The 22987-nt window shown below is 41.5% G+C and overlaps 1 protein-coding gene across 4 annotated transcripts in view; it reads right to left on the bottom strand.

The window, feature by feature from the left end:
• MTUS1 (microtubule associated scaffold protein 1) overlaps positions 1 to 22987 on the bottom strand; it is a 90263-nt gene that overhangs the window by 17071 nt on the left and 50205 nt on the right. For 2 of the 4 annotated variants that reach the window (XM_065633218.1, XM_065633219.1), the window contains 2 exons: positions 14037 to 14254; positions 1238 to 1304 (listed from right to left, as the gene is read on the bottom strand). In XM_065633218.1, coding sequence (XP_065489290.1) covers positions 1238 to 1304; positions 14037 to 14254 — 285 coding nt within the window. Of the gene's footprint in view, positions 1 to 1237; positions 1305 to 2146; positions 2334 to 14036; positions 14255 to 17959; positions 18450 to 22987 lie in introns of those variants that run through there. The other 2 variants (XM_065633222.1, XM_065633220.1) reach the window with 2 other exon arrangements.

Below are 22987 nucleotides of genomic sequence, written 5' to 3'. Positions count from 1 at the left end.
CATCAGTAGAAAGGTTAAAAGACGCAGCTTGACAGATGCCAGACTGCACCAAGCTCTAGAAAAGGCCCAGCTTTTCATTACTAAGCTTCCAAGAAAGAAAACACTACCCATTTCTGCAGTGTTTTAGGTATTCTATCTGTTCAGGCTGCAAGGCTTTCTCTGCTTGTGGGACTCCCCATTCAGCTGCATTTTAGTATAACCCTTTAAATTGGACAACAGTAACAGTGACAAGTGGCAGAGCTGTGCTCTGTTGCTTCAACTGGGGGACACACAGGGAGACCCCATCCTCCTCACCATACTTCCAACTCCGAGTAATTGTCAGGGAATGCCTGCCTTCTTAATCAGCGCTAAAAAATAAATCTGAACATTAAATGCACCACCTGCATGTAACGAGACCTACATTCACACTCATGTTTGGCTGAGACAATACTAAACTTCCAAAGTATGTCAAAATAAGTATTTCCAAATTTTGGTAATAAGTGATGTATCTGAAACTGCACCATGTGTTGCTTCTGCTTTCAAAGGTGTTTTTTTTTTCCTTTTTAAAGGAGCTTCATCATAACAAAAGTGTGCTTTTATAAAATGCTACCTTTACTTTCAAGTACTATCATTTTCAATCCAATGACTTTTTGCACTCCACAAGATGATTTGGCTCTGAGTTCAAATAAATTGTATGAAGTTACCATTAAATGCAGTTAAATCAAGCTTCAAAGCTGGCAAAACCAGCCCCTGCACATTATAGCTCAATTTCACATTATAGCAGTCCACTAGGACAAGTTCAAAGATTTAATCTCATTAGCCTGATGGCATTTCCTTCTGTTAATTTTACACTCATTCACCTGCAAGCCACTAAGGCAAAAATGCAGATTTTGTGTAGTATATTTAATAGGTTTATTGTTTTGCCAGCAAACCTCTAGAAGAACGCATACAAATACGCCAGGGATCAAAGATATGTACTGTCAGCCATCCTCCCATTTTTAAGAAAGTGAGTGCTTTGGTCACCAGGCACATGTTTTGCAAGGAGGCCCCGCTAAGCGCAGTCTGATCAGTGCCAGGAATTCCGTGAACCTGGGGTCACGCCGTCAGTGCTCCAGAGAAAATGCAGCGACTAAAGCATCTGAGCAGAATTCAGTAAGGGAATTAAATGACTACCATTACAATACCAGGGCATCTGTCTTTCTGCAGATCTGTTTTGCTGCATGTCTGTTCTCATGAGGAATAGAAAATAAATTCTTACCTAGCTCTCCTCGAAGGTTAACTAGTTCTTGAGATAACTCTTTACGCTGTTTTAGTGCTTCCTCCCTCTGCAGAGGAAAAAAAGAAAAAAAACAAAAAACAAACGCAAACATTTGGTTACTAGTGATCTGAGCAGGGCACCTTCCAATAATTAACTTACATGTGTTCTGTAGGAAAACAAGAGGCAAGAGCAAGCAGCCAAGATATGAATCATTTAGGATAACAGTTCTGCTGTTACAAAATACACAGATGTTCTTCTGTTGTTAAGGAAGTTACGGTTTTAAACAAAGAATAGCTTTTTCCAGGATAACACTGCAATTAAAATCCTACTTTGCAGCAATTAATTATATATTTTATGATGGGTGTAGCAACGTAAGCCTCCAGAACAAATCAACTGATAGCTGTCAAGGGCACAATAGTAGGGTACATACACGAAAGAGGCATGCATTAAATATTTGTCTTAAGCTTACTCAAACACAAAACCAAAAACTTTGCTAAATGCTCAGCCTTCCATGAAGGAAAGGCACAGCTCTGTTCAAAGTTGAATCCAACCCACCCCAGTGTCTGCGGTTCTTAAGAGAGATGATGTTTCTTACACTGAGAAAATCGTCACCAATCTGCGCTCAAAACAAGCAGAATCACCCGTCTTCCTGCCCTGCCGAGGAGCTGCTCCTTGGCCAGGGGAGGCGGCCGGCCAGGCCCCTCTGCCCCCAGACCCGCACCCCAGGGAGGAGCGAGGCACGGCCACGGCAGAGCGCTCCACGCCTGGGACACCGGCATCTCACACCCGCAGCACGGAGGTGACAGGGTCCGGGCTTCCCACTGCCAGGGCACCTTCACCTTGCTCACGGCCAAGCTCCTGCACAGCCCACCGCCGTCGGAAAAGCACTGCGAGACAAATCCAAATTACCCTTGCTGCAGCACACTGGGAATAAAGGCAGAGTTTGCTGCTGGAGCAGCCCATCTTCCAGCCCCGGCAGCCCCCCGGCACTCATGGGCGAAGTCCAGATTTCGGCACCACCAACCCGCCAGGCTGGTCGGGCCGTGGCTGAGCGGCCAGGCTGGACCTTGCCTCCCCAGGTTATCCGGCTTCTGCGCCGATCACTCCCGACAGCGGCAGATACTGCAGCTTCTGCAATTGGCACAAGCAGCCAGCGATTACTTAAAGCCACAGCCCTTCTTTTATGAAAGGCGAGCCCCAGACATTAGACCGATCGATCTCCGCTTGCTCGAGTGGCAGCCGGGACCACGAAAGGGAACGCTGCCCTTCTCTGCAGATAATGGAGCTTATTTTTAGCTGTTTCGAGCTTGCTACACGCTGCTTTCACACTTAATTTGTTGATGCAAAAATAAGCCACGGGAGGCCTGGGCTGAATGGGAGAGCCACAGATAACAGCAGCTTTGCTGCTGTCAATGCCCAGGGTTGTGCTCATTGCCCCTACGCAAGCAAAGAGCTTGAAATTCATTTTGCATGCTTTTCCTTCAGCTGGGATATATTAGAGAAAAAAATAATAGTGCGCTGGCCCAAAAATCACTTAGACCTTTTCCATTAGCTGCTACACAAGTGACCAGGGTAGGGGAGTTCACACACTGGCAGGGCCACACCTGCACCTTGTTTTCCCCAGGGAAAACCTCACCCTTACTGCAGGTTCCCCGTTTGCCCCGGTCACTCTCACCACAGCCTGACCCCAGGCTAATGTCAGCACCCACTCACCAGGTCCCCCCGGTTAGGAGTGCCCTGTCCTGGAGATGGGGAATACTCACGGCATGCCTGCAGAACAAATAAAGCAGTAAAATACACCCTTCTTCAGAAGAAAATAGAGGGAATGAGCACGCAGAAATGTCATGTGTTAATGCTGGACACATGACTAATCAAAAGAGTGATTTTTTTTATACTATGTACTCGCATCTGCTGCAAGTTATAGGAAATTATTCTGCAGCTGAAAAGGCTGGTTAGAAGAAAGGGTCAGCACTTTACTAGAAATATTTGTATTTTTGACCTTGTATGGGAAATATCCCCTTTTAACCACTACAGGTTAAGCAGTCTTAACAGTTATCTGGACACTGACACACTGGTAGGGGTATTAAGTAGCTGTGTTGCAGTTTTACATTAAGCATTCAGAAGCTTTTTACAGTGACAGCGGGCCGAGATGGAGCACCAGGCCTCGCCCTCCACCGTGAATTCTCAGGAGAGCAGAAAGCTCGGTTATGGAAAGGACTCGCCCAGCTCTTCCCTGCTCAGGAAGGAGAAATGTGTCATCTTGCTCCTGTTCAACACCAGCTCTGGCTACGGACACAGCATCTGACGATGCAAACGTGAGTGCCGCAGCGGGTTACGTGAGCTGCACCCCAGCACGCTAGCCCACAACCACATAGTGGATTTGCAAGCAAGTTAACTATCAAAGCACTTTTATTTTTATGGCGTGGGCACCTGATGGGATTTTCCAAAGCTTTTACAGTAACCATGTCCATTACTAAATTAGTGTACAAAGACAGATTTGTTTTGTTTTTAACATCCTCCCCTTCTTGGTGTGCATATGCATTCTTTAATTTTCAAAAAATCATCCTTGACACTGATTTCTTCCAACCCACTCTGTCAGAAAAACATCTCAAATTTTTCCTCCTCTCAGCCTAGTGGCTGGACCACGCAGCAGACCCTTTGGAAACACTAACGTTTTTGCTTAATGTTTCCAAAGGCCTACTTTATGGTTTTTAGTTAAAGGAATTTGATGAGAAAAGGGCATATGAGATCAGAATACATTAAGGACTGACAGAGGCTGAAACTAGAAACCCAGAATAAAATAGAATAACACTGCCTTGCTAGTGTTGGTTGTTGTGGTGGTTTTTGTTTTGTTTTGGGTTTTTTTTTTCCTAATGTTTCTTGCTTTGGTTAAACAGCCACAGTAAGTAGTCGGACTGACTAGCAGTTAATTTGCCACACTTTTAAGTTCTGAGAGAACCAAAGCTCCAGGTACAGGAGTCTCCCCAGGAAAACATAGATTTCAGGTCTTGGAAACTTCCAAGTGCAGTGAAATACCAAAGAGAACTTGAATAATCCAGTAAGGGCCACCTTCAGTATTTAAAGACAGGTATACACATGCTTTGGGCTCAAATATCAAGCGACCTTTTCGTTTATGCTTTACAAGATTCCAGCTGAAAAATCAATACCAGAACTTGAAAGAGCAGAACCAAGTGGGAGCGTACAGGATCAACCAATTTTGGCATTGCTCATTTATCCAGATAAATGTGGCAATAGGGATCGTTCTCACCTGTCAGACTCAAGGAAGGTCTTCATACCAATTTAAAGCTGTTGCTGGCACAATTTATGCATTTATGCCAAGATCATGTAGGATGACTGGGTACCTATTTTTCTCATTTCTAAAGAATCTATTGCAGATGCACAAGGAATCCAGTCGAGCTTTAGACAAAACATTCTCCCTACCATAAACATGGAAGCTGTAGGAAAGGACAAGAACAGAGTTTGGGGCTAAAAGCTTTGCCACTGTCAATATCAGGGAGGTATAGCTCTGCTATCAGATGCTACAAAAAAAATTGTCTGTGTAAAAGGAGACTTTGACATTTCTTGTTCTGTGAAAGACAGGCAGTTGAAAATCCTTCATGTTTTGAAAATTTGACAAGCAAGTTCAGAGGGATGTGTGCCCCGCAGCAAGGACACTTGGGAAGGTGAGGTATATCCCACTACAAATGGATGGAAAAAGAAGAGGTCCAAGGTAGGGGGTTGGAGAACATGACAGTTTCAAGATGACAAAAATGACCAAGTCAGGAATGGAATAAACGACACAATTTCTCATTCATGTTTGTTTTACTGGCAGTTACACAGGCCAGTTACAGGCTTAAGAGTATTTGTCCTGGCAACCAGCTATTTTTGCTAGAACTTGAGATTCAAGCAGGCCAGCCTTAGGATCATTTTAGACACAAATGAGGGTGAAAATGCATGAATATCTGAACAGTTTCCATTGCGCTGCTTTAAAAGCAGGAATCTCTACTAAAGTGTACAACCTAGAATGAACAAAATAGGTATTTATACCAAGCATGCAAGTAACCAACCTTCCTGGCTACATACCTATGCCAAATCTTCACATAAGAAAGACACGAGATGCCTCCAAGAGCTCAGGTCATGAGCAGTTCTCAAGTGGGAATGCATATGTATTCCTCAAGCATCCCACAGCTCCTTTGCAGACCCCAAATCCAGGAGCAAGCAAGTTTTATGGGAAACTGGAAATTCTTATTTCCTTGAGAAGACGTGCAACATTTCCAATTTCCCGGCACAGTGCTGCTGGCCAGGTGAGGTGGCCCTGGTGTGGAAGCCCCATGCTCTGACTGCAAGTCAAGGCTTTGGGAACCACAGACAGGCTGTGCTTGCCTGAAAAGCCCTATGCACCTTTTTGCAAGTTTTTCCTCCATGTTGAGAGCTACAAGTCTTTCAACAGCTACTTGATGTAAAACAGCAAACCACAGCAGAAATGGGGCTTTGAGTATGCATGTCTAAATAAGCTAATGCCACCCATCTTGTAGTAATTATCCACACATGACAGTTCACATTTTAAACAACCACACTCCTCCTGGAAACAAAATGCTTACTCTTCTGGAGTTGTACTAAAGAAAGAAGAATTCACAAGAACCCATACTGAAAAGTTTGCATTTATATACCAAAAATATGGAGGGTTGGTTTGGTTTTTATTCCAACTTCAAGCAGCTATGTCACACTCATACCCATGTGGTAAGCTTCCTATCACAGTTGCCTGGTCTATCCCATGCAACATCTCCAGGAGCTTGGGGCATTTCAAACTTCTTAGCAAGCTTCTGTCATTTAACAAAACCCACTCAATTTTTTGTTCTCAGATTAATGTTTCCAGATCTTCCTCAAAATTGTACTTGTGTGAAGCCTTATATCTTCTGTCCATTAACAGCTTCAGAAGAGGCATTACGCATTGCCCAACCTAAAAACCGCAAAGCACTAACACATCACAAAGGAACAGACACAACCCACTTCTAGGTCCTGAAATACCTCAGGGAATCGGGTCATGTCGTGGGACTTTTCCCCTAACACAAACATATAGTGACCATACTGGAACGTTCCTCTCTTAATGCTGGGATGTGTCATGGTCCCTGCCCTGAGAAGGTGCAGAGAGGCCCAGGTGATGCTGGTACCAAGCACTCGGCAGCTTCGAGTCGCAGGCAAATGGCAGCACCTGCACCCGTCACAGGCAGGACTGGCAGGTGGAAATGTCTCTGATCTGGAAGGCTGTAGATCAGCCTTTGAGTTTTATCAGCAATACACTTCACAAACAAGCCATTGCAAGGCTCAAAACTTACAGGTGGAGAACATTAAGTGCTAAACATAAAAACATCGGCTTTTTTAAAAAGGATTTTATTAGACCAGACTAAATAAAATTTGTTCAGAGGGCATAAAACTGAAATTCATCAGTGCAGCAGAGAACGGAAGCACTTAAATGTGTTTTACTGCCATGTACAGGGCCAAATCAATTTTACTCTGGGAAAGGAAAGCCTGATTTTTGAAAGCTATTTGCTGTCAAACCACAAGTACTTACTCCTAAAATCAAACTTAGAGAGAAATAATGAGCGTCTTAAAAAATTAATAATAAATTATGGTTATTTGCAAGCACTTCTGCAACATGTGTGCTTAGACCTTACAGGAGATGAACTTAGTTTGTATGGAAGAAAAGATCATCATTTAAGTATTTTTCTAATACTGGTGCAGTCTTGGTTGTCAACAGATCTCAATATAGGATGAGCCTTTCTCTTCCAAGGAGATATTCCTCTTATGGACAAAGCATTAGAAATTGGAGCCTACTCCATCCTTGTGCCACACCAGTTGTGAAACAATGAGCTTCATCATTGGCTGTAATATAGAAACTGAGTCAGAGCTTTGCATTAACTCCAGCCACTCGTGTCATCAGCTGTAGCCTGGAAGTAATTATGAAGGGATAACAAAAGGGCCATTCATATCCGCTTTGCAGTATAACATTTGCTTTGATTATTTTGGTCCTCGTACTACAGTATTTCTACTAGTCCCTGTTCCTTCTTTGCCGGCAAAACCCAATCCTCTAAATAATCTTCTAATTAGAAGTCAGCAATTTTAGAAGAGAATTTTTTTAAATTCACCTGTGCCCCACCACACTTAAAAACCCGCCCACAAACCTTGAAATATCATTTCCCTCATATCACTCATATGCAAAAGCAAGCTAAAGAAATGAGCCAAGGAAGCAGCACAACAAATACGATTTACACCCTCTGCTCCGTGTATATTTTTGAAAGGAGCAGCAAACTATTACAGCAATAAAGTGAAAATGTCATTAACCATCTCGAAATAATAAACATACAGTGAAATGACTGCTTCCAAATTACTCTTGGCCTTGTTAGTGTTACACATAGTCTGTTTCATTTGGTAAGAAGGCAATCAGTACTCACCTTGACTTATTACATCAAACAGAATTCAATTAAGCCTCAGATTACACCACTTACATGATTAGCTGATAGAGACTCACTGTAGTTTCTAATATTTTACTTCTCTTATTTGCTAGGTACATTTATGGAGAACCAGACGTTTATTGCCTGAAGTTTAGTGTGTGAAACACTAAAGCAGAGAACCAGCCAGACAGGATTCCTATGAGTCACTTGATGTTTAACACGGATCATATACTTGCGGGCTCTTTGTGCTTTTACAAGCTTTACATGGGATCTTATGCTCATGTGGGATCCTTGTTTTCCCATTCAAAAGTGATGTCCACTCTCATGCAATAGCTTTACAAAGTTAGGTCCAGATGTAGTAGTATGGGCTATTTAACGTTACTCTCTGTAATGGCCTGTTCTCTACAGGGTTTCTGAATTCCAATATTAGTTTTCACTCGTCACACAGAATGACTCCTTCCTTCCCTGTAACAACTCTGATCTCATTTTAAAAAGATTATCTTATTTAAGCAAATTACTTATTTCTCAGTATTTTCTAAAGTTTTGTCTCAGTTCATCTCAGCTGAGTATGTCACAAAATCTCCATCAGATACCACGACAAGTTACACTGTCACAACTTAATTTTATAGATGTGAGAACTTATAATTATCTTTATAAAATCATTTGAAATGTTAAAATAGGAGATCCTATGCTTGAGCCCAATATTAAAGTATTTTCGATGTCATTCCATTTTTAAGGCTGCTTAGAATTTCATCTGAAAAGGCAATACAAAAGTAGGAAACGAGAAGCAACTATGTTATTTTCTTTCTTGCACTAACTGCTCCCTTTGCTTTTTATTTTTTAATAGATATGCCTAGTTTGCTACTGTCATTAATTCCACATCTTCTTGAAAAAAATAGAAGAAATAGCAAGGTAGTCATGAGAATCAGCTTCTTCACGGAAAGCATCACTAGCTGTCTGAAACACCAAGTTGGCTGCAGTCAAAGGTGTCTTTTCTCAAGACACCTTTTGCTAGAAGTAGCTACAGGGCAGGGCTCCTGATTCTCTCCATCTGTAACCCATCCTGAATACCCAGGTGTACCAAATAAATTGCTTAATTGAGGTACCTTATAAAAAGTTTTTCAACCAGAGCTTAGTTTCACAGTAATTACTGGATTAAAATTCTTTTCTGGATGTTAGAGCTCAAAAATCTTCAGCCTGTTGCCAAAAATATTCTTGCCCATCAGCAGCTACATGTTACAGGGACCCTGAGAATCATTTGAGACTTGTTTTCCAACAGCTACCCCTCAGATGTGAACTGCTAGAGCCTGGGTTTGCTTTATGGGGGGAAGCTATTGTGTTCTTACTCAAATACTCTCCTTTACTGAACACAAACTATTTGAATTCCTCAAATGCAAGTTATTATCTTTTGACTTGTGTTCTAAGTGACTTTTTTAATCTAAAGAAACACAGAAATCTAAACTAAATATTCTCATACCTTCTTGTAAAAAGTAATGTCCGTATTTTTGGAAGGCAAATTTGAAGAGCCAAAATACACTTTGGATGAAAATCTTAATGAGAACCAGCCAAGTCTGATGTTAGCTTCTAGAAAATCAAAACCATAAATTTAACTCAAGGACAGCTGCTCTAAACAATAGGCCTGCCAGTATATTTTGGATTTATAGGCCAAAAATGTGACTGCCTCAAAACTCTTCCTTTTAGTATAAATGGTTTTGGGTTTAGTGATGCAATGTATACTTCTGCTCTTTGAGCTAGATAAACGTTTCTCATTTGATAAATACAAACATTTTCTGCTGAATTTCCACAAAGGCCAGGACAATTTTTTCTGATACATGTGTCTGTACATTCTAAGATGGAAAAAAACTGCTAAGAAGTTCCCAAGAAAACTAGTATCTCTACTCTTACAGTCATCCACATGTCAGGAAATGCCATGTATAGTAGCTCATACATTAATACTTATGGTTAATCCCTATTTCTACCTAGAAATACTGAAGCCTCTTTCAGCCACACAATTTCCAGCACATTCCTTATGTTACTTCCTGTGTCACAGCCACAATTAGTGGTATCCACATCCTATAGTCAAGTCTCAGCCTCTCAAATGGCATTTCCCTCTATGAAGGAAACTTCTTGAAGATGTCACCACAGTCATTCCCAAGTAAAGTTTGAACTGTAAATACCAGTCTTTCCATAACCATACCAAGAGAAGCACAACAGTGAAATTTAGTTTCTGTTCATCCCTGTAGCACCCTGTGGCACAGACACAAATTTGAAGCTAGAGCAAAATCTTTTGAGAGCTCTTGAAACACTTAAGATTCATTTATCAAACTAGAAGAACGGAAATGGGTGTTTATAACAACTAAACTTTTACCCATCTGAAGTGTTTTTAAACAGACTGAGTAGTTCTGAATGTGGCAATTTATGCATTAAAATGAGAGGATGAAAAGGTAATATTTGTCAATTCACACTTTGAGCAAAGCCATTCAAGTCACTTACAATACATTACCTTTCCACTTGAAAGCGACGTCTTCCTTAAACAGTCTAAACTAGATTCAAAATCAAGTCAGTACTGTGGTCTAAACCAAGCAGTCCCCATCCTCGAACAGAAGAGTTTATCCCTGGCCCTGAGTCAGGGGTTCAAACCCCGCAGCTGCAGCACTCGTGCGGCCTTGCAGGGGCAGCCCTGAGGCCAGGCAGGGGCTGAGGGCCCCACAAGAGGCGAGAAGTAGAGGCTCACAGGCTGTAACACTAGATTCATAATAATTTTTTTTTTTTGGCTTCCTGAATGGATGCCCAGACTGGCTCCTCAAGGCAAGCACCAGCCCGTGCAGAGACAAGGGCAAGGGCAGAAAGAGCAGGGCTGCAGAAGCGGCAGCCACGGCCTGACTTAACCACAGACCATGTGTTGAAAGCCTCTGTGAACACATCTGTTACTGAATGGACAAGAAATAAATTCAAAATTAATATGCAAAATGAGTATCAGTGGAAGTTAAAAGACCAACTCAAATGCAGTGGTGCAAATTTCAGAGATTAATGCAGTTAAAGGTTAACGGAAGATATTTTTCCTTGGCACTTCACGCACTTATTGTAAATGGCTGATTTCACAGTTTCCTCTGTACTGCCACTTTTCCTTTCTCGTTTGAACTTGAAAACCAGGAAAACAGCTATGAAGTCACAGGAATTACCAGGGGATCAGGGGGAGTGCAGAGGTCTAGAAAGACTGAGCTTGCTTTTGTGATCAGCCCACAGTTTGACACAGGTTTCTAACATGACTGGTGAGCATAGCCCTGTCTGACAATGGAAAAGCTCGGTACTGCGTGGTGTTCTCACCAGCCACACTGTTCATTGCCATCAAGCATTCTGGATGCCAATAAGGCTTCCATCTGGTATTAACCCAGTGCAACAGTAGCTCCTGAGAAGTAGAAATTGGGTTTTTAGCATTTTTAAATTCAGAAGAGTCTTGGTAAAGGTAGTTAAGCACAGAAACCCTCTGGACAAACCCTGACAGCTCAAGTGTGAAGGTATTATCTGAGGCAGCTGTTAATATTGACAGCTCCAAGATAAGGCTTGCAACAAACAGGTTTGAGCTCAGGCATAGTTTTGTGAGAGATTCCTGCTCAGCCAGAAACAGCACAGCAGCATTGCTCAATCTCATTTAACCCTTCAACAGCAGCTTCTCAACTTCACTCCAGATAGGCTGGCCACTTTTTTGACAGAAGTCACTGCCAGCAAGTCCTGATTTCCTTCACAGCTATATCCCATTTCAAATGAGCTCATGAGAAGCAACTTTAAACTTTTGTGCAGAAATGCATTGGGACCTCATGGAAATAAAAGGAAGGCAACCTCAAACAAACCCAGCAGCTGAATCACCTGCCAGTAGCTTCAGCTTTGCAGGGAAATCGGGAGAGGCTGGGGCAGCTTTTGCCAAGAGGTTCAGGCTGGAATGCACAGCCTCAAAGTGACCGACCAGCTCACCCTGGCTTTTTCCTCCACTTGGCCAGGGAGCCTGTCCTCGACCCCATCTCACACTGACTCTGACCACACATTAGGACAGTCCACATCACTGATCTGGCAATGAAATGCTTTCTCTTTGCCCAAGTTAGCTTCCTGGGAGCTGGAAGCTGAATCAGCCTTCTGCAGGGACAGGCCAGCACCAGAGGAGTCCAGAGCAGGACCCTCCTCTGGCTCCAGCCAGCTGCTTCATCAGCTCACACTGCATTCTGTCACTTCACACTTGCTCAACTGGGAGGAATGGAAGAACAGCTTTGTTCTTCATGTCATCAGCTAAGCATGAGTTTGTGGTTGTTTTTTTTTTTTTTAAACAGAAAAATTGAAGCTACTTTCAGTTGGCTCTGCATAGTTACGCTATGAGCTCCTGCCTTAGAAGCTAAAACCCAACTCTTGAGTTTTGCCTTGAATTTATCCAGTGATTGAAAACTACAAAGGTGTCCCCAAGAGATACTTCAGAAAAACAAATGTATGGCCAGTTGAAATTTAGCTATACCAGACTCCACACCTCACCACGAAGGAAAACAAACAAACAAAATCACAACACAAAATCAAAACAAGTCACAAAACTAAAACAACTCTTCAGTGCTCCCTAAAACACAGAAATCCTACAGGATGTTCGCCGCAACTAACTACCCAATTCTGAGTATTCCTTAGACCACCATGGCAGGAGAGTCCTTCTCACCCCTGGGGTAAGTACACAAGAATAAGACAGTGACTGTTCACCAAGCATTGTCTTATCCTGGGAAAGAACAATCACGATGCCAATAACTTTATGAAAGTACATCGATACATCATATTTATCCTAGATTCATGTGCTTAGACTTAACTCTCCAAGATTACTAATTGTATATAATGTGATAGAAATAATTTTTTTTTCTTTCCATCTGCAAAAGAATAATAAAATAGGAAGAAGCAAAATTACTAGTTTCCTCCATGCAGTTCTTTTCCTTCTATCTTCAACACCACTTTTTTTTTTTTTTTTAAAACAACCATTCCCATTATTAAAAAAAAAAAAAAAAAAAAATCATGTTTAGACTAAATGACCTGTAAAACCGGCTGGAAGAAGCAAATATGTATGACAGGCTTCTTCTCATTAAACATTACATTGATAAAGTATTCCTGAATTTTGAAAAGCTGCAATACAAAATATTTGAGAGAAGAATCTAGGCCAAGACATTTAACTATAAAAGATACCAAAAATCAAGGTGCTTATTATACAGTAATTGGAAGACTGCGCAGAAGTTTAGCAACGAGAATTTCACATATAAAATTTCACAATTTCATATTAGGTGACAGGCATCCAAAAACCCTGTATCAAGTTGCTTTGAAGACCTTAAACTAGTTCCTAAGCAGAGAAAGGTGTTCCAAGCAAGAATTTTAAAAACTCAACCGAACCAAACACACGAAACTGGCTAAGAGCCACTCTTCTTACTGAATTGAACCAGACTTGAACTTAAATGCAGTATTTTCAGATTAAATGAGAGCAAGCGGATGATATCCCACAAGAAGAGAATGTTATGTTTCTGGCAGCATACTAACACAACTCAGTGCTTCTTTGTATACCAGACTATAAAATCACTGTATATTGGAACAGCTGAAATAAAATTAATACCCATCTGGGAACATTAGTTAGAAATGCAAGAGGAAGTGCTGTTAAAGCCTGCATCAACTGTTGCAGCAAAATCTGTAACTTCAGATCTTTCTTCTCTCAAAAGTCTTCACAGCAGACCAAAAGTTTCTAGTGTAATATTAAACCGATTAGGTCATTATGTATGTCAAACAGGCTACAAAAAATAAAGATTAAATCACATCAGATTAATTCCACTCTAAATTCCACATGCATTTCTATTTTTTTTTTTTTAAGTGAAATGTTGGTAATTTTAAGACACCACCAATAATGCAAGATTCAATAAACAGAGTCATTGTAACTCACACTTTATTCTGAATAGACATATCTGCCCCTTATATACTCTTCTATCTAATGTCAGATAACAAAACAAGGCCATGCAGATTATCTGTTGAAAGTAGCCTTTCCTACAAGGGCAGAACTTGAAGTATATGCTTGAAAGGTACTCAAACCTGAAGGACTCTGTGACTATCAACATTTAAAAGCTTATTTTCTAAAAAGGATGTGAAGCTACCAAGAGACCATAAAACTCAGTGTTGGGTTTTTTATTTTTTCTATCCAAATGATGCCAGGAACAGGTTTACTGCTACCTCCACAGGAAAACAAAAACCATTGCAATGGAAACACAGATGTCGTGCATTGGGTTTCAGAAACCTTTGTTGAGAAGAGTTCAACTAATTACAGCTAAAATTGATTAGCTGCAAGTTTTTACCTCAGACTGCAGGTGCTGGATCACAACCGTTAAAGCTTCAAACTTCTGGTTACTGCTTGTGAGGAATTTTTTCAGCTGCAGGATGATTCCACTTTGGGTCGCACATTTTGTTTTGTACTGTGTCAGCTCAGCTGTTTTAGTGGCAGGTGGATGCACATCTGTGGAGGCTTGAGTCTGTATGCACGAGCTCTTGGGACTCCGTTGCTTGCCCTTGTCAACTAAAATAACAACAACAACAACTAATTAACATGCACTTTACACTGAAGTCTCACCAAAACTTAAGACAGGTGCAAAGGAAAGTAGTCAAATTCTTAAAAACTCCTCCTGAAGTCCTAACTAGAAGAAAGGGTTATTTCAGTAGCACTGCAGAGCAGACACTGTCATGTGTCAGGTTCATTTCTAGTACCATAACCTTGTATACAGACTTTTGTACTTCTGTGGCTTACTTTTCAGCATGCTGTCTTCACGGTGTGCTTCAAATAAGTATTTTCATAAAATGCGAGGTCTGTCATCCTACCTATCTAGTAACTTAGTTCTAACAGAAGAATTAATGACTTCTGTTTGCAACATGGATTTCATATTTCCTGCCCTCTAAAGTATTGCTGAACACAAATGCATTTTCCCTACATTTACTTAGTCTTTCTATTCCTTTCAAATTTTTCATTGCAAAAATCCTCCTCCCTGCTTTGAGCTTTATTAACTCGAGGTCTTGCAGCACTTCGTGCCAGCAATTTCAGTCATAAGGATGAGACTTTAAAAAATGCTCTAAAATGTAATGTATTTCAAGCTTGCCCCGCCACTATTCACAGTCCAAGAATGACATCGTTGATTTAATATTCCTAGTTATGTTGCAATCTCCATCTCTTCACAGTACACAATCACCTCATGTCAGAGGAAACCACATCACACAACCCAGCGCTTGACTCGTAAACACTGCAGAGGTGACAGGTTTCTCTGCTGCCTTCAGACTGGAAAGGGAGCACAGTGCTGCTCTGCAGATAGGGACGGTCTTCCCTGTTTGATCACACAGGGAGCGAGCAAACACTTTTGCAATAAAAGGGTGATGCAATACACAGATATCCCTTGGCAATTTAATGAAGACATCTAAGCAGATCACTTTGTACAGTTTCAACTTAAGATTTATTCGAGATAAAGCAAAAAAAACCTGAGAAGTGAGATTTAGAGAAAAATAGGAACATGTAGAAAAAATGGGGGACAAACTAACTGCTCATGAATCCTTTCTGAAGCCCAAGCACCTGGTTTGAAGGTTGTCAAGTGACTCTGGAATAGTTCCAGCAGTGTCAGGTTCAATCACATAACTGGAGACAGTATTAATAACAAAAGCTTTGATTCTCAGTTAATGCAAGCTTGACTGACACATCAACTCTTGCATTAATACATCAGCTGGGCAGAGCCTTCACTTGTTTTTCAATTTGAAAACAAGTTTCCTGTTCAAAATACTGATGCCCTCTGTGCCTCTCTTACTGAGCTGGCATAAAGTACCTACTGAGCCTATTGATTTTCCAAATAAATCCTCTCATGGCAAGATTTTCTGTCATCCTTCATAGTTAAGAGAATCGTCAGCATATTGCTTTATCATGTTCTGGTGCTCTTGTATTCTTGGAGATTTCACTACGCTTCTGCTCAGAGATGCTGACTGTTAAAGGGTATATATTTTGAATTAGAAACATACCATCTTGTGGTTTAACAGCAGAGCAATTATCGGCATGATAACCCAAACCAAAATTTAAATCTTTGGGGGGCGGGGGGGGGGGGGGGGGGGCGGGGAAATCAAGCTTGGGTACCAGTTCTAGTTAGTTTATTTTTTACCACCATTTTAACTGATGTGAGCACTTTCTTCCTCACAGTGCGGACATTACAATGTCCTTCAAGTAGACCTCTTTAAATGAATGACAGTTCACAACTGAGAGCAACCACGTCAGATTTCTAGCAATCTTACAGAGAATACTGTGTTTAGGAAAATATTGATCACCTTCTGAAGCTTTTTCAAAAATCATAAGAGAGAACAATAAAAGAGAGAGGGGAAAAAAAGAGCAGGGACTACAGAATAAACATGTACAGCCAGTTCCTCCCTGCCCTACTGGCTCAGATGCTCCTACTCTCTCATACATCCCACCTCCCTTCCTGAATGCTCCACTTAAAATAAACAGAGAACTAGAGCACTTTTCTTGATTTAAGGTTACTGGGTAAATTCACTGATACAGATGCTAATGTCATCACTTGATTAACTATATGAAATGACTTCTACAACCATTTTCAGGACCCTGACAGATCTGTGTTAAACCTGAATAAATGCTTGCAAACAATTTTTATTCTGGGAAAAAGTTACATCACATACTGTTACCTAATGACATTATTTCATTTAAATACAGTGATATAACAGCTAACCACAAATGACACAAGACTCCAGATATCCACTGTTCCCAGAGTTCAGTCAGCCTTTATCGGTTTGCCAGTTTCACATCATTGCTTCTATTGTGGTACCCACACTATCAAGTCTTTTCCTAGAAGCTCATTCAAACTTCCAACTAAGCCGACCCTGGATACGAATCTAAAAAAAGCTGAACAAAAAACATGCACTAGAGAAATTCAGTGACATTCCTGTTGGCAATTTTATCCTAGACATGCACTATACACAGTCACTTCAAATGTTGGAAAGCATTTCTCTGCGAGCATGAACCCTCTGTAGCACGAGCTGCCTCTACAGATTAACACCAGCGACACTCCAATGCTGATTTATGGCCCACGTACCTCTGGGCAATGACAGATTGTTTCCAGATTTGTATACAAGGGAGGCTGTGATGTCAAAACAAAAGCCATGCTTTCATTAAAGCAAAAGCATCATGATTCTAATTACTGATAGAACACAGTGATAGAATCTAAACTAAAGACAGTATTGGTTACCAGCCCAAGTCCTCCTCAGTTTTGCGTTGTCACCTTTACATAGTCAGACCTGTAAAGCAGAACACCTTCCACCCTTAAGTTAGGTCCATGACTCCTGTCCAACAGGCTCGAAAACACTGTTACCCAGTCTAGTTGAACTACTCAGTTTATGAAAACTAGAAATCATATTCTCAAGTACCACACAGAGCACAGTAACTGGGCAGAATCACCACCTAATGTCCTAGCCTTCTTCATATTAGCAAAAAAAAACACCAAAAAACCCCACCAAAAACCACAAAAAAAAAAAACCCCAACCAACCAACCAAACCTAAAACCCCCCATGATTTTGCAAAGACTGAGCCTTGTGATACAGAATCATTCACAGAAGATTCAGTATCTCACTGGCAAAAAGAATACCCCATGACCTTGGAAAAAGTCCAGAAATCCTCCCACTCCCTCTGCAGTCGCTACACAGATGGCACTGCCGACTCCAGTTCTTTGGGGAGAATACTAGGCACATCCCAAGCTTTTCCACACAGCAAACTGCTTCCCATACATAGCTTCTCTAGTTAATAGGTGTTCAGAAGCAAGAAACACATAACTCTCTGTACATGTGGGTGTGTTCCAGAAAGCTATGTTTAAGTGCTGGGGTATTGCCCAGTACTTGACACTGTACGTACTTGACCAGCAGGCTACCTTGGAGCTTGCCTGGTACCACTGGTTTCCTGAGCCTCTCTATCTCGTGCACTGTTTCTGGATTACAAGATGAAACATCTAACACCCACTTTTTGGTTTGCAGAGCCAAATCAAAGCCTTCCTTTACTTATCATGTACTAGGGAGGCCTGTGTTGTAATGTCTATACTAGCTATAAATTGTTTTATTTAAGCAAGAGATTCAATTTTTAAGAAAATTCCATTTCTTAAAAGAATTCCAAGTAGCCTAAACAAACTACTTCACAAGCACAAGTAGGAACAACCTCAGTTCTCTCCCCACACTTTTGCCATCACCATTCTCTTACCCCTAAACACCTTCTTTTCACATTCTTCGTCCAAACAGTTAGCATCCACAGGTTCTTCAAAACCCCTGTGTGTCTCATGTAAGCATTTTTCAAAGAAAAATCCTTGGTCAACATTTTCTCTTGTAGGAAGATGCAGGCTGGTAAAAACTTTCTGCCTCTCCTCCATTTTCTGGAAAGCCTTGTCTACACATGTTAAATTGGCGCTCACTTCTTTGATCAGTAAGACCAGATCAGCCTGAGTATTTAAGCGAGCTACCATTTCTTCTCTTACTCGCTGGATTTCCTCAAGCACAGTTCTTATATCCAAGTGACTGGACTTCACCTCTGCTTTGAGATCTTCTTTCACCTGCTGCTGGCTCTTCTGCAGTGCTAACACTGTCCTGATTTCCTCTTGAGACGTTTCCACATCATGCTTTATTTCCTTCTGTCCAGCCTGCATCGCCTCCTGGCTAGCTTTGACTTCTGCCAACAGGGCAGCAAGGCACTCCATCCCGATCCCAGGGCAGTCGGAGGACCTCTTCCAGTGTCCCAGCTTCCAAGCAGTCAGGGACATTTGCAAGCTGATAGCAGATTTCCCAAGATAGCAAGAGAGCTGGCGCGTGGCCCTTGGTATTCTACCCTACCTCAATTTACAGCCTGCTGCAGTGAGGGTTCCAAGTATAAGTCTAGTACAGGCGAGACAAAGGCACTAAAGATACTTCAACAGGCAGGGCCTTAGAGCCAGAGCTCCTTCTCAGGACTCAACCACAGCACTAATCAGTTTAATTGGCAGTTATGCCACACCCAGATTTTTAAAAATCTTTTGCTGACATCATTGTACGTGGGACGTCACCTGAAAGCCACTCCCAAGTCATTTGATCTGTGCATCAATCAAAGTATGCCTGGGCATCAGTAACCAGGTTTGTTGCAACGCAGCCAAACACTCTGCAAGACGCAGTGGCCCTTCCTTGCCAACACAAAGGCTCAAAAGGAGCCTGAGTTGCCTGCAGGACCTGAAAGCCAAACACTTCAACAGTGCTTAGTTATTTCTACTGTATATTCAACAAGGTGATTATGTACCTGTCCTTCTGCTAATGTTTGCAGTGAGGGCTCAGGAGTGCATCTGCGAGCACCTTAGACATTGGCCTCCTCCCACTGAATGCCCTCCCTGTCCTCACAGCTAGCAATGCTCTTTCAGCGATTTTTGGAAGAACCCAGATCCTGAGGAAGCCTTCTAGTCCACAAACAATAAACAGTTACCAGAGCAATACAGGAAAACTGACTAATGAGATGTTTTGGCAGGTTAAGGAGGCCAAGCCTTTTAGCTACCAGGTCTGAGCATGAACTTTTCTCTGTAAAAGCTAAGGCTTCTTACTTTCAAGCACAGAACTCGTAACAGGTGTAAGGCTCCATGTAAAAACAGGTAGATTAACACCACCAGGCTGTTAGCTGTTTTGTTACACAGCTATTTAATTACCCAGTCACTGGGTTCGGTTTGGAAAAAATGACCAACACAATGTAGATTTTGGTCTACAGAAGGCGTCAGTCTCTGCTTTCAAAGAGGCGAGCTGGTATTCAGCACAACACCCGGCACTCAGAGCGGGACTCGAAGCAGCACACAAGTTGGAGTTCAGGACAGCTTTTACACTGCAACCGTGGCCCTGTCATGGCTCCTGGATGCTTGTGGAGACAGTGATGATCCCACAGACACCCCGGAGCAGAGGATCTGTGTTATCCATCCAAAACCATAGTAACCCCTGTCAGCACTGTTTTGGGTTGGGAAGCGTTACAAAGAATGCCTATAGTCCATGTGTGCACAGATGCAGGATTTCCAACCCACACAGCGCCACTGGCCAAAGAGCCAATCTGAGTCCTGCTGGCAATAAAAGTTTACTTCTTACTTGCCAGTTCATCTTCTACACCAGTCCAGGCACACTCATGGGACCAGGAAGGTATCAGAGACACATCCTCCACACAGAGCACCTCATGGCTTGCAGGTATCCCCCAGGTGTCCTGCTACAGCAGTGGTATCACAGCCTCTGACGAACGCAATGCCAACAGCAGAGCTTTTTCCAAGTCTTTGTATCACCTGACAGAAGGCCAGACAGTGGCTTTCTGATGGAATTTCCCCAGCACAGCTACAGGCCACAGGTGTAGTTTCTTCCCCCACTCAGCCCTTTGTCCCATTTCCAGCTGGATAGCTATGCTGAGAGCTCCTGAGTATTACTGGTCACATACAGTCACCACTAAGGACCAGCACACAAAAGAGATTGCAGAAGCACAATCTTAAGTTTGAATCCAGGCAACATCTTTGATAAAAAAATTAGGTAGGTGAAGAGAGGCAGGCATGAGTACCAGCAATGCTTCTGTATCCCTAGACCAATACCGGCAGTAATTCAGCTCAGCTGTGCAAAACTTAATTCCAACTACTACTGGTTCCTAAAAATCTAACAAATGGAGGGGAAGCACTTGCAAAGACCTTGTCAGCAACCTCCTGGCAGCAAATGAGAAGCCAGGTGAATTGATTTCCACTGGGTCAGCTATGATACAGGTAGAGAATGGGTCTCTGTGAAAGGGAGAGTGTTCACCAGGCTCATGGATGTTACCTCCCAAGATCTAACTCTTCCTAGACAGCCCAGAGGCTGCAGCCTGCTTTCTACATGTGTGCACACCCACCTCAATTGCCAAGTGTTCTCTGCTATAATATAATACACTGTGAAGAAAAGCTCTCTTTGGAAACTGCTGTCTTGCTCTATATGAAAACATTAATTCACCCAGAATGTCATTGATGTGTTTGGTATTATACATTCCTCACTCAAACTAAGAGGTCTGATCACCACGGACTCTTTGGTCATTTGTAGAGATCACCTTCTTCACATGGCTTCCAGACACATTTCCTTTGCTCTTCTCAACTCTAGAAGACACTCTTCAAAAACTTATCTAAAATTAAATATGCAAGTAGATACTACAAAGCAAACAAAGTCTACAGAGGTTGCTGGTATTTTGAATTTCACTACCTGTCTGTCAACAGGATTACTTGGTAACTAATGACACATGAACAACAGCTTTCAGCAATGCACAGTCTTCCCAACCTGGAATTCAATATCTTCAAATTACCAATTTCTGCCACTGTACATCAGCTTCTGCTCCAACTAAGCTGCCTCTATCCTTGATGCATCTCAAGCATCCTAACATTTTCTCCCGTTTAGGAGAAAAACCTCCTGATTTCATAGATTAACAGAAGTCGAATACTAATGAGGATTTTCTCTTGAGAGTAAGTTTATGATTAGAGAAAAAGAAAATATTTCAAATACAATCTGGTCTATTAGGTTGGGATTTTGTTTGCCTTTTTTTTTTAGTAAGTATTTCTTCTGCTTCATGAAAACACAGAAATCTTTTACACAATTAGCTAACAAACACAAACCACTCCTATTTCTATAGCTCTAATATTATGAGAATAAAATCCATGAAGTTAAAACATCTGAGAAAAGCACCACACATGGTTTTGAAGTCAACACAGAAACCCACTAAACGACAGTTATATTTTAGTGTTAAGTAAATATTTTTGTGTTAAGTAATACAGCTCATATGAAATATTAAACAAAAGAGTTTACACAAAGCTTACAGTGAATCATACAAAAAAAAATCCATATACTTCGACCTTCAGGGTGGTTTCACATTCTGTATGACTGACCATTTTGTACAGCTAGGACAGAGGTCAGACTTAAAACAGCAACCAGATATTTTCACTTCCCAAACATGAAAGAGGAAGCATCCAGTTGCCTCTACGTCTTAGCTTTTCCCTTTTTCAAAAAGTCTGGTTTACGCCTAATTATAATTGGTAACTGAACACACTCGCCCACCACCAAAAAATCCAAACAAACAAAAATCCCACCCTTGGACTTCTTGGTGTCAGATTGACAAAGAGGTTGAGAATGCGACAGACCAAATTAAAAACAAAAAAAAGAGAGTAAGGACTAGAGAGGACTACAGAACAGAATGGTTGCTACAAATAATAAGAGGGAACACTTGGACAAGTATATATCCTAACAAACTAGATATATACTCATATTTATGTAATCAGCCAAGTTACAATTAAAATACTGAAATAAAGGTAATTATATGCTGCCAAGGATGCGCTGCCAACACATACTGAACCAACTTATGGAAAGCATTACAAAATATGTATCCTGTACAATATTAACAGTCATGAAACACTTACAGCTAACTGCGTTCAGTGGAGTTCTGAGCTGGATCAAATTTCTCCAAATACACTGATAAACACTAAAGTAAACTTGATGGTCTACCTGTTTTTATTAAAGCCTGAAGAACACAGATGTGCTCTGCTGACCTCTAGATGCTTTATCTTTTCTTCCTGTGAGTGACTTAGGCTCAGCAATGCAGACCCATGGGTCTGATTCTGGGCTTTTTCCCTTCAGGAATTACCCAATCTCAGTCTCACATCTGAACTAGCCCATAAGTGAGTAACTTCACCTTGTATGTTAATCATTACACAGCTACTTCCTGAAGCCTCAAAAAAAAAAAAAAACCACCACAAAACAACCAAATAAAACCAAAAAAACCAAAAAAACCCAAAAAACTCTACAGTCCTCCCACCATCCTCCCCCACTGCCTTCCCCACACCGCAATGCGTACAAGCTATTTGAGCAATGCAACAGAAAGACCCATCAACCATTTGATCTCACGGCTTTGATTTTAAAGTTCACCTGGTGACACTTCAGAGAGGAAGACTTACAAACATCCATACAAATAAGGAAGTAGTTGAATTTAATCTCCAGTGGTACATACATTATCTTTGAGAGGACCTAGAAATTTGGCTAGCTTTAAATTACCACCCAAAATTCTTTCAAAATTCCTGCTCTGGGCTATAAACCCAGGCAATGGTTTCAGACAAATATACAGGAAAAGCAGTCACAAAACTAAATGAATGGTGTCTGCGGAGGGCTTGACAGGCTAGACTTGAGCAGAAGTCTTCCAACCCCCCCAAGCCGCTCCACATCTTGGTTAACTGTAATCTTTGCCTGCATC

The sequence above is a fragment of the Caloenas nicobarica genome, chromosome 4 (assembly GCF_036013445.1).
Source record: "Caloenas nicobarica isolate bCalNic1 chromosome 4, bCalNic1.hap1, whole genome shotgun sequence".
Classification (NCBI taxonomy): Eukaryota; Metazoa; Chordata; class Aves; order Columbiformes; family Columbidae; genus Caloenas; species Caloenas nicobarica.
This window is presented reverse-complemented; position numbering and strand designations above follow the sequence as displayed.